This window comes from Tyto alba, unplaced genomic scaffold, assembly GCF_018691265.1.
Source record: "Tyto alba isolate M040663 unplaced genomic scaffold, T.alba_DEE_v4.0 Super-Scaffold_14, whole genome shotgun sequence".
In the NCBI taxonomy this organism is placed as follows: domain Eukaryota; kingdom Metazoa; phylum Chordata; class Aves; order Strigiformes; family Tytonidae; genus Tyto; species Tyto alba.
The window spans coordinates 17,815,052-17,829,188 of record NW_024881276.1 but is presented as its reverse complement, the minus strand read 5'-3'; the positions used below and the strand labels follow the sequence as shown (position 1 = coordinate 17,829,188).

The following is a 14,137-nucleotide window of genomic DNA, read 5'->3' as shown; positions in this document are numbered from 1 at the left end:
TGCACTGGAGCAGTCTGTTGCTGGGAGGACTGTATCCCGTGGCAGGGACCCACACTGGAGAAGCTTGTGAAGAGCTGCAGCCCTGTGGGAAGGACTCACGCCAGAGAAGTTCATGGAGGACTGTCTCCTCCTCTGGGAGGGACCCCACCGTGGAGCAGAAGAAGAGTGTGAGGAGTCCTCCCCCTGAGGAGGAAGGAGCAGCAGAGAAAACAGATGATGAGCTGACAGCAACACCCAAGCCCTGTTCCCTGTGCTGCTGGCAGGGAAGGGGTAGAGAAATCAGGAGCAAAGCTGAGCCCAGGAAGAAGGGAGGGTTGGGGGGGAAAGTGTTTTTAAGATATGGTTGTATTTCTCATTGTCCTACTCTGTTTCATCATTAAATTAAATGTTATTGGAGGTGGTGTTCAGATTAAATTGATATTATTTTTTTCTTCCCCAATCGAGTCTGTCTTTTGCCTTTGACCATAATGGGTGAGTTATCCCTCCCTCTCCTTATCTCGATCCTGGAGCCTTTTGTTCTATTTTCTTCTTCCCATCCCTGAGGGGGAAGGAGTGAGGAAGTGGCCATGTGGTGCCTCTGGGCTTAAACCAAGACAAGCATCTATTCCCAAATTTCTGGTTTTATTAATAGACTTTCAGATTAGAAAATTTTGATAAACCCATCTGTGACAATTGGAAGATACTCTTAAAAACAGGGATAATGCATCTGAATAGCCATCAATGTTTAAAACAATTCTGTGTAAAGAAACCCTTGACAGAGTGAAAGTAGATAAAATTTACAGGCTTCATCAATATAATCCACTCAAAAATTGTTTAGAGACATGATTAGAGAAACAAAGGGATTCCTTTAAGACTGTAGAGACTGAAGAAAACAAGAAAAATAAAATTAAGTCAGAATAAGGCTTTCCAACAAGAGAACGATAACAGCCTGACTTCAGGATTCTAGACTAATGCATTTATTCTTCAATTTATTCTTCAGATGTTTATCCTCCTCCCTGCAACTCATACTGTTCTCTCTTTTTGAGGAGATACTATTTTTCTTCCAAAAGGATAAGCACAAAAGTTTTGGTGTTCAAAACCAGTGAAAGAAGTTCTCAAAATAATTTAAGTCAGTTTGGTAAATTTTGGGAGCCTCAACCACTATTTTAGATTTGGATTTCAGAAGAATTTAATTATAAATTAATTCAATCACATTACATTCTTACATTATAGACTCTTCAAATAAGTTTAATATTTTAAAATTTCAGTCTCATGACATAGAACTGAGTACAGAGATATGTTTCTTAACTTTCACATCAGTCAGTGCATTTCAATGGATGTGATATGAATACATAAAGAAGTTAATTTATTTTGGGATTCAGTTTAAGATTTTTCACTTCTGTGATCCACTTACATTCATATATCTGTGTGCTATGTCTAAACTCCTACAGTAGCTGTCAGTCTGGTTGATGGAGCCTAATTAATTTTATTTACCTAAGAGTGGGTGTGTAGTGGCATGTGGCTTGCCCAAATATATTCCACATTCAGCCTCTTCCAGATCCAGTGCCATATATGTCATTCCCTTGCAAATGTCTTGGAAATGCTCCTAGTGCCTCTAAAATAGTATTAGACACCTATCCCTGTGTAATTTAATCAAGTCTTAGCTATGTTTTAACATCAGGTAAATTGCTCTCTGGCCTGAGAAAAATGGGAATTAAAGAAGAAAACAAATCACATGCAGTTATTTAGTGCCTAGATGATTAAACTGAATTTGACGCCAGCAGGCTCTTTATACACACGGAGGTAAGCATTTGGAGGACAGAGATTCAAACTACAATTCAAACTACAATTGGAAATAAGGTGTTAAGAGCAAACTTAAACAATCATATAAAAGGTAGGAGTCCCTTATTATTACTAGCTATACAACTTGATTGTTTTGAATTCTGTTAGAGGAAGTAATAAAAAAATAAAAAATCTATAAACAAACTTTGGAGACAAAGAAAAAATTGAAGCCATTGTTCTGAAAATATGAGCAAGTAGCTTTAGTTCTTTGCCTTATTATTCCATTTTCTCTAGTGACTGGAAGAAAATTATCTACCCTTGACTTAAGTATCTATTATATGGAATTAACTTTATCTGTGTTTTCTCCTCTTCCACATTTGCTAAAACGGCAGCTGGTAATCCAACTTTTCCATACTGTTACATGGTCTTTGGTCCTTTTCTAAGATGGATGAAGTTAGCAGAAGAGTATAAAATGGACAAAATATTGACTACTCTTTAATAAAAGAGAAACTGTCCTTCTTACTAAAACCAATTCATATTAATGCAACCTGACTACATGTTAGGACTTTTCCCTCTTAAATTAACATCTGCAAAAACAAACATCACAGTCATATTTTACTGTTATACTGAAATGAGATCTGAAGTGTTACTTTTTGGGTCAGAAATTTTATTTTAGTTGTGACAAGAACCTTGACAATCAAAAGGCAAGTGAAACTGGTTTGCTAAAGCTACTTTTAGGGATAAAACAAACAAAAAAATCTCTAATAAAATAGTGGAAGCAATAATCAGACTAAGTTATTTGTTACATTGCTGTATTTCAGCAAATACCTCAACAACAAAAGAATTAGTAGTAAAAGACACCTGGTATCACATAGAAAGCTTTTTTTTCAAATAATTCTCTCCTCAAGCATTGTCTCTGTCATTCCTGTAGGTTAAGAGCTGTTAAAATGTGATATTAACAATGTCTTCTTCTCAGTCAAATGCACCAATTTCTTTTTTTTTTTTTTTCCAATATCAACATCCTTCCCCTATTCTATGTAAGTACATGCATTATTTATTTTCATTAACATATTTTTTAATGAAGCCTCACTTAAAACAATTCTGTGGACTAACTCTTTTACTTCTCAGACTTGTTTACATCTAGCCTACCCAGTGTAAAGATCATACTGCTCCTTTATCTACTCACCACCATGCTTGTTTGCTTGTTTGTTTTTCAGTGTCAAGTTCTCACCAAGCCAAGCAAATAGCAAACACATGCTGGAATTTACCATTATGCATAGCTTATATCAGCTTAACAATGAGAAGAGGTATCCTGCACTCACCTGTTTATCTCCTCAGTATTAGGCATTTGTTTTGTCCTAATGCACATGAAAGATGTTTATCATGTACAATAAAGATGCTAATGTCAGACAGCTGACCTCCTGCAGAGTCACCTTCAAGAAAATCTCATATTCATTTATTTATAGGACCTAGCAACTGCTTTATCCATCTGTACAGGACACTTAATGTAAACTCCAGCAACCCAATCTGTATAAATTCCTAATGTTAGCCTGAAGGCTTTTTCTACTCACCAAAGCATACCTATGTCACAACGAAAACTTTCATGGATGTCTGGCTAGTCTACCAAGCTTCCATTTGAAAAGGAGATGGATAAAACTTTGATCACCATAAGAGACAGAGTCCTTGTCATGGTTACCAAACATTTGCACAGAAGAAAAAGACCTAGGAAGAAGCTCAGACAAGCTTACAAATTGAGTGTAAAAATAATGAAAGCACCATCACTTGTCTCCCCTACTCTTGACAAACCAAAGCAACACAAAGGATGGGACAAGCAAAGTCCATCTCCTCTGTGCACTAGATATTATCCTGAACTTGTACACAACTTCAAGAGGTTGTCAGAGTTGTTGACTTCTGTACAAAGACCTGTAATGGTGGTTCAAACATTTAAATAAATTAAATGGTGCAGATATCTCCATCTTTTTTTTTTTTTTTCTGTATTCCTTTTCCATACCTTCAGTTTTCTTGCCATATGACTATGAATGCCTAATTTCTAAAAGCTTAGAAAACTACTTCCTTTGTGTGGGACAATGCTCTTAAATAATTTTATTGACTGACTTCCGGGTTTCACTCAAAAATATTCTGATAAACAGAAATCATGATAACTTGCAAATCTGCATTCCAAACTACTTTGGTGTAATTTAAAATCTGTTTCTAGTGCTCTTTTTCTGTTAATTACTTTACCACTGTGATGATACTTACTTAAGGGAATTAAGGGAATAGCAGGCTATTTTGAGAGTTATTTCTGCATATTGCTAGCACATTTGGTCTTCTTTTAAGAAAGCTTATTTCTCTTATCCATTGTCAGATTTCTTTGTTACACAATTAAATGTAACCAGGGATCCCATGCAGATCTGAGGAACACCATGTGTTTGAACTTGTAAGATTAATTGCTATAAGGCTTAATTTTCAGACCTCTTCTCTTTTTTGTTGGTTTTGATTTTGATTCAGACATAACATCTACTTTTTATCTGAACTCTTACTCATTTCTTAAGATAATAATTTGTAAAAACTGTATAAGGAAATAAAAATATTTATTAAGTATATATGACCAGGGTAAAAGCCCTTCCTACAGTAAGACAGATTTTAAAAATGGTTGGCACCATCGAATGGTAATTCCCATTTGTAAACATGGTTCACGTTACTCAAGATGGTGAAGAAATAGTGCTTGATCAAGGTTTATGAAAAATTAATTGTATTTCTTTTTTACTCACCATTTCTTTCAATAAAGCAGAGATTTCCTTATATATTCTGTTTTCAGGATTTCTGAAAATGCATTAAATAATTGTATGCACACTTACTATGACTATATGAAATGTATGTTTTTTTTGAACCAAAAGAAATAGATATATGTAAATAGATTCTCTTATTAAAATGAATAGAACCAAACTTCATAATATCTCAAAGAACACTGGTAATTCAGCAAGTTACTGCAGGGGATGGCTAGGCTCCATAGCCTCTTTAAAAACAAACAAACAAAAGACTAAGGGAAATTTCTCTAAAAATAAATTGCATATGCTGCTATTTTAAACTTCACATAAATTATGTTTATTTCATAAAATAACTATGTGCTGATAATAATCCATCATTCATATCAGTGCAATTTTTTAAAGCAGCTTTACATAAACAAACAGTTACATTGGTTAAACTATAATTCATAGAATGCAATTGTTTGGTTTGGAAGGGACCTTAAAGATCACCTAGTTCCAACCCCCCTGCCATGGGCAGGGACACCTCCCACCAGCCCAGGTTGCTCAAAGCCCCGTCCAGCCTGGCCTGGAACCCTTCCAGGGAGGGGGCAGCCACAGCTGCTCTGGGCAACCAGTGCCAGGGCCTCACCACCCTCACAGGAAAGAATGTCTTCCTTACATCTAATCTAAATCTACTCTCTTTCAGTTTAAAACTGTTACCCCTTGACCTGTCACTACACTCCCCAATAAAGAGTCCCTCCCCATCTTTCCTGTAGGCCCCCTTTAAGTACTGGAAGGCCGCTATAAGGTCTTCCCAAAGCGTTCTATTCTCCAGGCTGAACAACCCCAACTCAGCCTGTCCTCATAGGGAAGGTGCTCCAAACCCCTAATCATCTTCGTGGACTCCTCTGGACCCACTCAAGCAGGTCCATATCTTTCTTATTTTGGGGGCCCTAGAGATGGACAGAGTACTTCAGGTGGGGTCTGATGATCTGTCAAAACTAGATCTGTTAAACTACACAAAATCAATATTTTTGTATTCAAAGATGATCAGCACAGGAACACATCCTACCTAACTGAATAAATTTATACAATCTAAAATTAAAATGAATTTTCATGTGATTAAAGACTTTTTTTCATAAATTCACAGCAATGTCATGTTTCCAATCATGCCTAGGGAAAAAAAAAAAAGTACTGTATATTCTCTTACACTGTGATGCTTTTAAAAGATAATTTTAAGCAGCTTTTGTTGAAAATTTTATAGAGAAAATTAATGTTCTTTTATTTAAAATATCTCTAAAATTATTCTGTTTTTTCCTTCCTTCCTTCCTTCCTTCCTTCCTTCCTTCCTTCCTTCCTTCCTTCCTTCCTTCCTTCCTTCCTTCCTTCCTTCCTTCCTTCCTTCCTTCCTTCCTTCCTTCCTTCCTTCCTTCCTTCCTTCCTTCCTTCCTTCCTTCCTTCCTTCCTTCCTTCCTGCCTTCCTGCCTTCCTGCCTTCCTGCCTTCCTGCCTTCCTGCCTTCCTGCCTTCCTGCCTTCCTGCCTTCCTTCCTGCCTTCCTGCCTTCCTGCCTTCCTTCCTGCCTTCCTTCCTGCCTTCCTGCCTTCCTGCCTTCCTGCCTTCCTTCCTGCCTTCCTGCCTTCCTGCCTTCCTTCCTGCCTTCCTTCCTGCCTTCCTTCCTGCCTTCCTTCCTGCCTTCCTGCCTTCCTGCCTTCCTGCCTTCCTGCCTTCCTGCCTTCCTTTCCTGCCTGCCTGCCTGCTTGCCTGCCTGCCTGCCCTCCCCACCACCTCATGTTTCTAAACAAGACTTGGTTGCTCATATGCATTTTTCTCCACTAAATTTTTCAGCTTACCAAAGCAATTAATGTTTGTAAACATCCAAACACATAAATCTTCACAAAGACTCAACTACAGAAAACTAAATGGGCCATCATTATTAAGGACAAATGGAGAACAAAGAAAGACGTTACATGTTTTAAGTCCAAACTGATTTCTACATGACAAAATACATTTTTTCTAGCTCTTAAGTGAGAATTTCTAGTTACAGATGTAAAAGCAACCTCACTTTAAAACATGAGTTTAAAACCAACAGTCATTAGTTTGTAAGACCATATTCAGATTCAGAAAGATGCCTGGCCTGTTGCATACACTGTATGCTGTGATTAAGATGATTTCTAAACACTATTTAACTGACATATCAATGCAAAACTCTGGCTGAATGTATCATAAAAACTTATTTTGTCTTTTGCAATACAACCCAGGGTAGCACTTTAGCATAAATCACAGTCCAGCCTTCCTCTTCAGCCCACTCACCTGAGCTGATGTTAGATTGGGCCATTATTTGAGATACTGTAATAGAAGTTTCCAGGCAAAGAAGGAAAAGATGAAAGCAAAGAATTTTCAGTTTGACGTGAACAATATTTCAGCTTTTTTTGCAACATTAAGGGAGGCATAAAATTTGACTGAAACTATTTAGTACTTACTTTTACACCTGGTATATAAATATATATACATAATTTCTGGGACCTTGTGTTGAATATATACATTAATTCTTGGTGCAGGTTATCTAGTTATATTTACTGCCCATATCTGATAAACAACAAGCAACCATGTGATGTAACACCCACTGAAAGACTTAATATTTGATATCTTCTTCTTAAAATTGCAGCACACAGGAATTGCAGCAGAATGGCACAGTGCTGCACCTGAAAGAAACTACATTATTTTCTTCCCAGAAAGCAGGGTATAAACCCCTAGGTTTTATACCAATCAGGTCATAGTCCTTGTATTGACCATAGTAAGCTGAAAGCTATTTCTAGCTGTCTATCTCCTCTTCTTCAGCTATGGGTGTGCAGCATTATCTTATCAATAAGGTTCAGTCTTGATTTCCTCAATTCCTTTAGGGCAGCAGCTTCCCATAGGAAGAAAAGAAGGGATAAGAAATTGAAGGTGGGAGACTGTGAACAGTAGTGAATAAGGATGAAGGTCATTTCTTTGCTTCTGAAGGAAAAAGAGCCAGCCTTCACTACCATCCCTAGATTAATTTTACTGAAAATATGAACAATTCTACTTAATGAAACTCCATGTTTCTACTGTAATGTAGTCACTGTAGAAATCAGTTCAATCCACTAGCTACCCTTTTAATATTGTTCATTTAGTGCCATATAGCCTGTACCAGCATGTTGTTCTCTACACATCCTGTGCAACAGATACATTCATCTTCCTTACCGTTGGCACAGGTAGCAAAGGCACAGAATTGTGAAGAAAGGAGTTTCTGAGAAAAAATAATAAGTACTGGACTGTTTCACCCCTTCAAGTGGGTTTGAGATAAAAACTAAGCATAGCTATTTATTCAAAATGCAATTCTGCTTTTGCCCATGTACCCTTTACCGCCTACTTTCTTTACCTCATAGGTATATCCTTCTCCCTGCTCTCCTACTCAAGTTATCGCAAGTATCACACTGAACATGTTTGCTACTAGGCAATTTTAAGCCTCTTAACTGAGCTTCTCAATTGGGTCTTCAAAACTGAAATAGCTTATAACATCATCCTGAAGCCATTTAAAGCACTCATCACTAAAATAAACAAAAGCTTCAAATCTCTAAGAAAAAATTCCTAAATCCCATTCCTGCAATCTTCAATTTGGTCCTTGAAAGAATTACAGTTCTCATTCACTAATCTTTCTCCCGATTCTTTGATATATTTTACCAGTATCTGAGAATAAAGTGACAGCAGGGCTGAGTATTCCGATTTCAGTGGTGAGACTGAAGAGCAGTAAAGAGCAGTAGACAGCTATTTGTTGTGAGAGGTTTCTCTAGATATTTCTGTAGCAATAACTTTGGAAGTACATAGTTTTGCCAGGTAGCGTCAGTTCATCTACTTTTTTTTTTTCTGTGTCAGTTCACCACTTTACAGTGCAAGAATATGAAGGAATGAGGGAAAAAAGGGAAACATTACATTGCTGAGTAATTATTTTTATTTATTTCAGATTAAAATATCAAATACATGTTTGTCCTGGGAACATAAAGTATTAAGTTTTAAACTTGATTCTAAATGGGCATTCAAAACTATTTGAAAGTAACCTTTATGCACAAAACATATAAAAGCATATATTCCTCTGATACTGAAATGAAGGTTGTGTATTCTACTAATAAATATCTTGATTTGAAAGATGGAACCCTTTAACATTGAATTGAATGGAATCTTTTGCAAGGTTAGTACCAACTCTTTACCCAACACTTGTTTATTCTAGTAGGTCTCGCGGTGAAAGGCTTTGTAACTGTTCATAAGGGTATTCAGGATCACAAACTAATTAGTACTGTATTTTTAAATCTATCATCAATCTATATGTATAAGCACTGACAACTGGAAATTAAGCATGTTCTAAGAAAGCAATATATAGTTTAAAGCAGATTAGAACATGTCCTTACCTACCTTTAGATTAAAAAGAAATCCATTTAGATAAAGCATGAATACAGGTTGACAGGATAAACCCATTTTAAAGTATGTCTGATTAGCTTAATACAGTATTTATCTATACTTGCTGAAAAGTGCAATATCAAATATTTAAGATTTTCTTTATATTAACAGAGGAAATTAATTACAGCATTTTAAATAGCACTATGAAATAAGTGGCAAAACTGTTGCCATTTTCATGGCTACTGTTACACACTTATTTGAAAAAAAAAATAATCTACATTTAACTAAATATTCTCCTTCAGTAGATTAACATGTAGGTTTTTTTGTGGTATTCTGTTAAAGTAAACCATCATCATCATAAGAACCATGCTGAAAATGTTTCACAGGTTATGTAAAGAGCTCAGAGATCATCTGCTAAAAGTCTCCATCACCACATGCAACTCAGACAGCATTTCCACCACCACTCCCCCCCAAAAAGTGGTAAACACTAAACATCTCTACATGCTAGTAAAACAATTCCCTTATTTTCTTTGCAACATTGAAATAGCTTCATTGTGCATTCCTTTTCTAGCCACTCAGTTGTTTTGCTCTTTCTTTTTGACTCTATCATGTATAAGTAGCAAGACCATTTTTATAGATATGCAGATAGAGAGGAGCACTGCTTCATCTATTCAACTAACTGCAATAGCCAATTGTTTCAAACCTTTGAACAATTAGTAGTGACTCTTCTCTGTACTTTCTATGTAAAAATTCTAATCTGCATAATTTCACATCTAGTGAAAATCTAGTATAAGGCTGTAGGAAAATATGAAAGTGCCTAGATGATCTTTTTACTGCAAAAGGGCTGGAAACAATATCTCAGTGCAAACAATTTTAAAGATGCAGAAAGAAGCTGAACACCTGATTTGGAAAGCTGGAAATGGAATCTAGTAGAATTTATGGTGATAAAGCTTGATGCATCAGAAGGTTAAATACCTTTGGAAAATATCTGGCACCCTGCCTCTATTATCAGGTTAAGCCAGATGTGATTCTAGTGGATGTATATCTGTAAAAATGCTGGAATTTCATATTCCCTTTTCCTTGATGAAACTACTTTACATCAAATAACATTTTTTTTTACAGAAATAAGTGAATTAAATGAAATCATTTAATAAAATCCATATAAAATTAAATCTGAATGTAAAAAAGATATTTTCACTCTAGGATAGTGATTGTAAGAGTTAAACCAGAATCATAAGCAGTAACACACGACTTAGGCATCCAGTCCCACCCATGTTATAAATTTTAGATTTTGCTATAAATGACCTATATTTATCCAAAAACCAATCTGAAACATTCAAGATGTTCAATAGTAATTTCTACTTAAGCGTGAAACACTTCAGGGAAGGGAGTACTAGGAGGAGAAGAAAAAGGAACACGCTCAGAAAACATTTTTCTTTTGCACAGAATTTCACTATTAAGATCCTTGTTTCATATCTGGTTAATTAAAATGCAGTATATTAAAATATAGTACCTTATAACACATGCATAGAGCCCGCTGTCTTGTACCACTGTCGGTCGGAACCAAATGGAGTCTTCTTCTTTGCTCATTCTAGTTCCATCAAATGCTATAGGTTCCTCAAAGTCTCCAGGTCCAGAGCTTTTGTACCACATCAAACTAAGTCCAGCACTTTGAGCTAGGGAGTAATTAGCTCTAATATATCCATAAAAGAGTGCACATTTTATACGAACAGGTTCTCCCACTAGAACTTGATATTTCTTGTAATCCACAGACCAGTCAGTGCATCCATCAGCTAAAATATAAGAGAAAATGACAACAGATTATCAAAGGCTTCATAAAGCAGTATTCACACAGCAACCTTTATTGTGGGAAAGTATTGCATTTGAGAAAAGGTCCACTGAGTGACTAGCAGTTCTCTTTTGATCCCTGAAAAATTTTACTGCATTTTCACACTATTAATGTCATGTATTTGTCTACACTGAAGTGTTATTATGAGATTTTGTGTTAATTGTTGATAATTTCTGAGATAAATGAGCAATTGCTCTTTGTATTTTATGGAACTCCAGCATGACCGGTTATAAAATACTGGAGTGAAATCAGTGAAACACAGAGACCATGTGGTACACAGGGAGTCATAATCTGTGAACTGTATCAATCAAATATCTTCAGGGTAACCATGTAAATGAAATCAGGCATTACTGAGTCTCAGAATACAGTAGGACAAGCAGCTGTGCCCCACACAAAAAAGTGTGACAGTTTGGGTTAGATTTGGAGGACAAGAAACTGTCTTAACAGTAAGAGCAATAAGAGCAAATGTGCAAAAAGATGCTGCCAGGAAAATTGCTGTCAGCATTTTTAATGGATTATTCAATAACAAGTTAAGCAGCTCTTATTTGGAATTCCTGACTACCTAGAAGTACATTAAAAATTAATTTAAATGATCCATGTTTTTATTTTTTCCTGTCTTGATTAGCAATAATTCCAGAATAATTTTCATATTCTTCACCTGTTGTATAATGTCAGCCACTACCAACACTCTCCCGCAATAATTGTTAAACAGAAAGCAATACTGGATTTGTTTGACTTTCTGAACCTCAGCAACAAAACCAAACCCCCAAAACAAAACCACACCCAACCTCCCTCCCTCTTCCCCATTACTTTTAGTCGAGAATACCAAAACAACAGAAGAGGAACAGATACTTTCCAAAATGGTTTCCTTAACAAAAGCTTATTTTTTTTTTCTTAAGGAATTTCAGCCATGGAAATTCACCATTAGATTCATTCATTCAAAGCTAGATGTCCATCCTCAGCTACCTAATAAGGCCCTGATCCAGTCAGTAGAAAGCAATCAGTACATCCAGAGGGCAATGTATTTAATCTTAAAATGAAAATCTATGACTCGTATGAATATTGGGTCTTAATTTGTCACTTCTTTTTATTAACTTTAAGCTAGATAGCTTAGAATATCAGTTTTTTCAATGCTAAAATTACATCAAATGCCTCTCACCCTAGAGCTGGTTGAATACTGACTTTAATGGAGGATGCAAGCTACTGTGCAAGATAAAGGAGTACTGTCACTTTAAACATAGACAGTCTTTTCATCTATTACTTGGGAGAATAGCATGCCAGTTATAGATTTTTGAGATTTACATTTGGACAATGCTACAGGACTTATACACAGCAAAATAAGAAAGACACAAACATCTCCACACAACACCATGCAAGTAATAACCTAAGTCGATACAACTTTGAAAGATGGATGAAAAATAAAAAACTTCATAATTAATTTGCATTGTGAACAGAATTCACGTAGAGAAATATTTCATATATCATATATGGATTGTCTCCTTCTGTGTTTACTTTTGAGACCAGGAAGGGATAATAGTATGTTCATGTTTCAATTTTCCTACCCAATATGCCGTAAAAATTAGTAACCATTACAAGGCTACAGTAAGACATAGATGTATTTTTGCAGAAATTGAAGTGAATGGGGGACAAGGGTATGCTTCCTCAAAGGACTTAAGAAACTAACTTCCATTTATTTCAGAATTCATTTACAACTTTGATAATTTCATTTTTTACCTTTCTGAAAGAGCATTCTCTCTTTGATCTGATTCTATTTCTCTCTGCTTCTAAATTCCCATGCCAAAAATGAATTAACAGGAACCTCTAAGCAGTGATAATTCCATTACATAAGTTAGCAGGTAATAGCTTCTTCATCATACTTTATTAACAAATTATAATCTTGCCTTTCACTTCCTAATTAAGTTAGTACACTTTGGTCTATAGTATTAGTTTCATAGTCATATCTTCTCTCCCAGGATGTTCAATTCTAATGGTTCCCAGTTCCTTGAGCTTGATGAATCCATGAGAACATATTGCAGAGTAACACGAACCCTGTTTCAAGCCTTCATATTGAATGAAGGATTAACTATGCAGAGCAGATATCCTTGACTTTATTTCAGCATGCCTTTCCTCATAAAAAGGTGCTATGGATCACCTGCACTCCAGTTTAGTAGGCTTAAGCAAACATGCTAGCAGTTATTCTATACTCCCGCAAAAAAACAGAGAGAACATTACCAAAGTTTTGAAAATTAACATTATCAAAGTTCAGTTCCTGAGTTTTAAGGAAAATTTTAAGAATAGATTGAATATGCAGGCATTGTATTTACATTAATGCTATGTGAAATAATTATTTCAAATACATAAATTGGATGATATTTCTATGGAAAGAGAATACAAATCAAAACCTCCTAAATGTCTAGAATTGTCTAAGGTTTCACATTAAGATTTTATATCACAAAGTATTTAAAAATACTTTTCATAAAAGATTTCATATCACAACATTGTATTTAAAAATAGCATCTGAATAGATCTACTGAACTATTTGGTCATTTGTTGGCACTAACCACATCAATATGTCCCACCAGATAGTTTAAGAGAATATCAACTCAGTGAAATATACTGGCATGCACGTAATATTATGGATTTGTATTTTATGTTTTATATAGTGGTATACCCCAGGGGTCAATACTGGATCCAGTCCTGTTTAACTTCTTCAGTGATGATCTGGATGATGGGGCAGAGTGTGCCTTCAGCAAGTTTGCTGATGACACAAAACTGAAAAGAGTGGCTGATACACCAGAGGGTCATGATGCCATCCAGAGGGTCCTCAACAGGCTGAGACATTGACTGACAGGAATCTCATGAAGTTCAACAAGGAGAAATGCAAAGTCATGCATCTGGGGAGGAACAACCCCAGGCACCAATATGTGCTGTGGGACACCCATCCAGAAAGCAGCTTGGCAGAAAAGGACCTGAGGTCCTAGTGGACACCAAGTTGAACATGAACCAGCAATGTGCCCTTCCAGAAAAAAAGGTATGCTGAGCTGCCAGCAGGTTGAGAGGGGTGATCCTTCCGTTCTGCTCAGTTCTAGTGAGGCCACACCTGGAGTGCTATAACTAGTTCTGGACTCCTCAATACAAGAGAGACATAGACAGACTGGAGATAGTCCAATAAAGGGCCACAAAGATGATTAAGGGACTGAAGCTTCTCTCCTATAAGCACAGGCTGAGCTGAGACTATTTATCATAGAGAAGAGAAGAACAAGGGTGATCATATTAATGAATATAAACACCTGAAAGGAGGGTGGAAAGAAGACGGAGCCAGGCTCTTTCCACAGGTGCCCAGTGACATGACAAGAGACAGTT

At 36.2% G+C, this 14,137-nt stretch overlaps 1 protein-coding gene across 1 annotated transcript in view; it reads right to left on the bottom strand.

Moving 5' to 3' along the window:
• Positions 1-12,524, bottom strand: part of IL1RAPL1 (interleukin 1 receptor accessory protein like 1) — a 348,244-nt gene extending 335,720 nt beyond the window's left edge. Inside the window, exons 1-2 of the mRNA XM_033010049.2 lie at positions 12,509-12,524; positions 10,439-10,718 (exon numbers count right to left, since the gene is read on the bottom strand). Of these exons, the coding sequence (XP_032865940.1) occupies positions 10,439-10,718; positions 12,509-12,524 (296 nt within the window). The remainder of the gene's footprint in view (positions 1-10,438; positions 10,719-12,508) is intronic.
• Between the last annotated feature and the right edge of the window lie 1,613 nt (positions 12,525-14,137).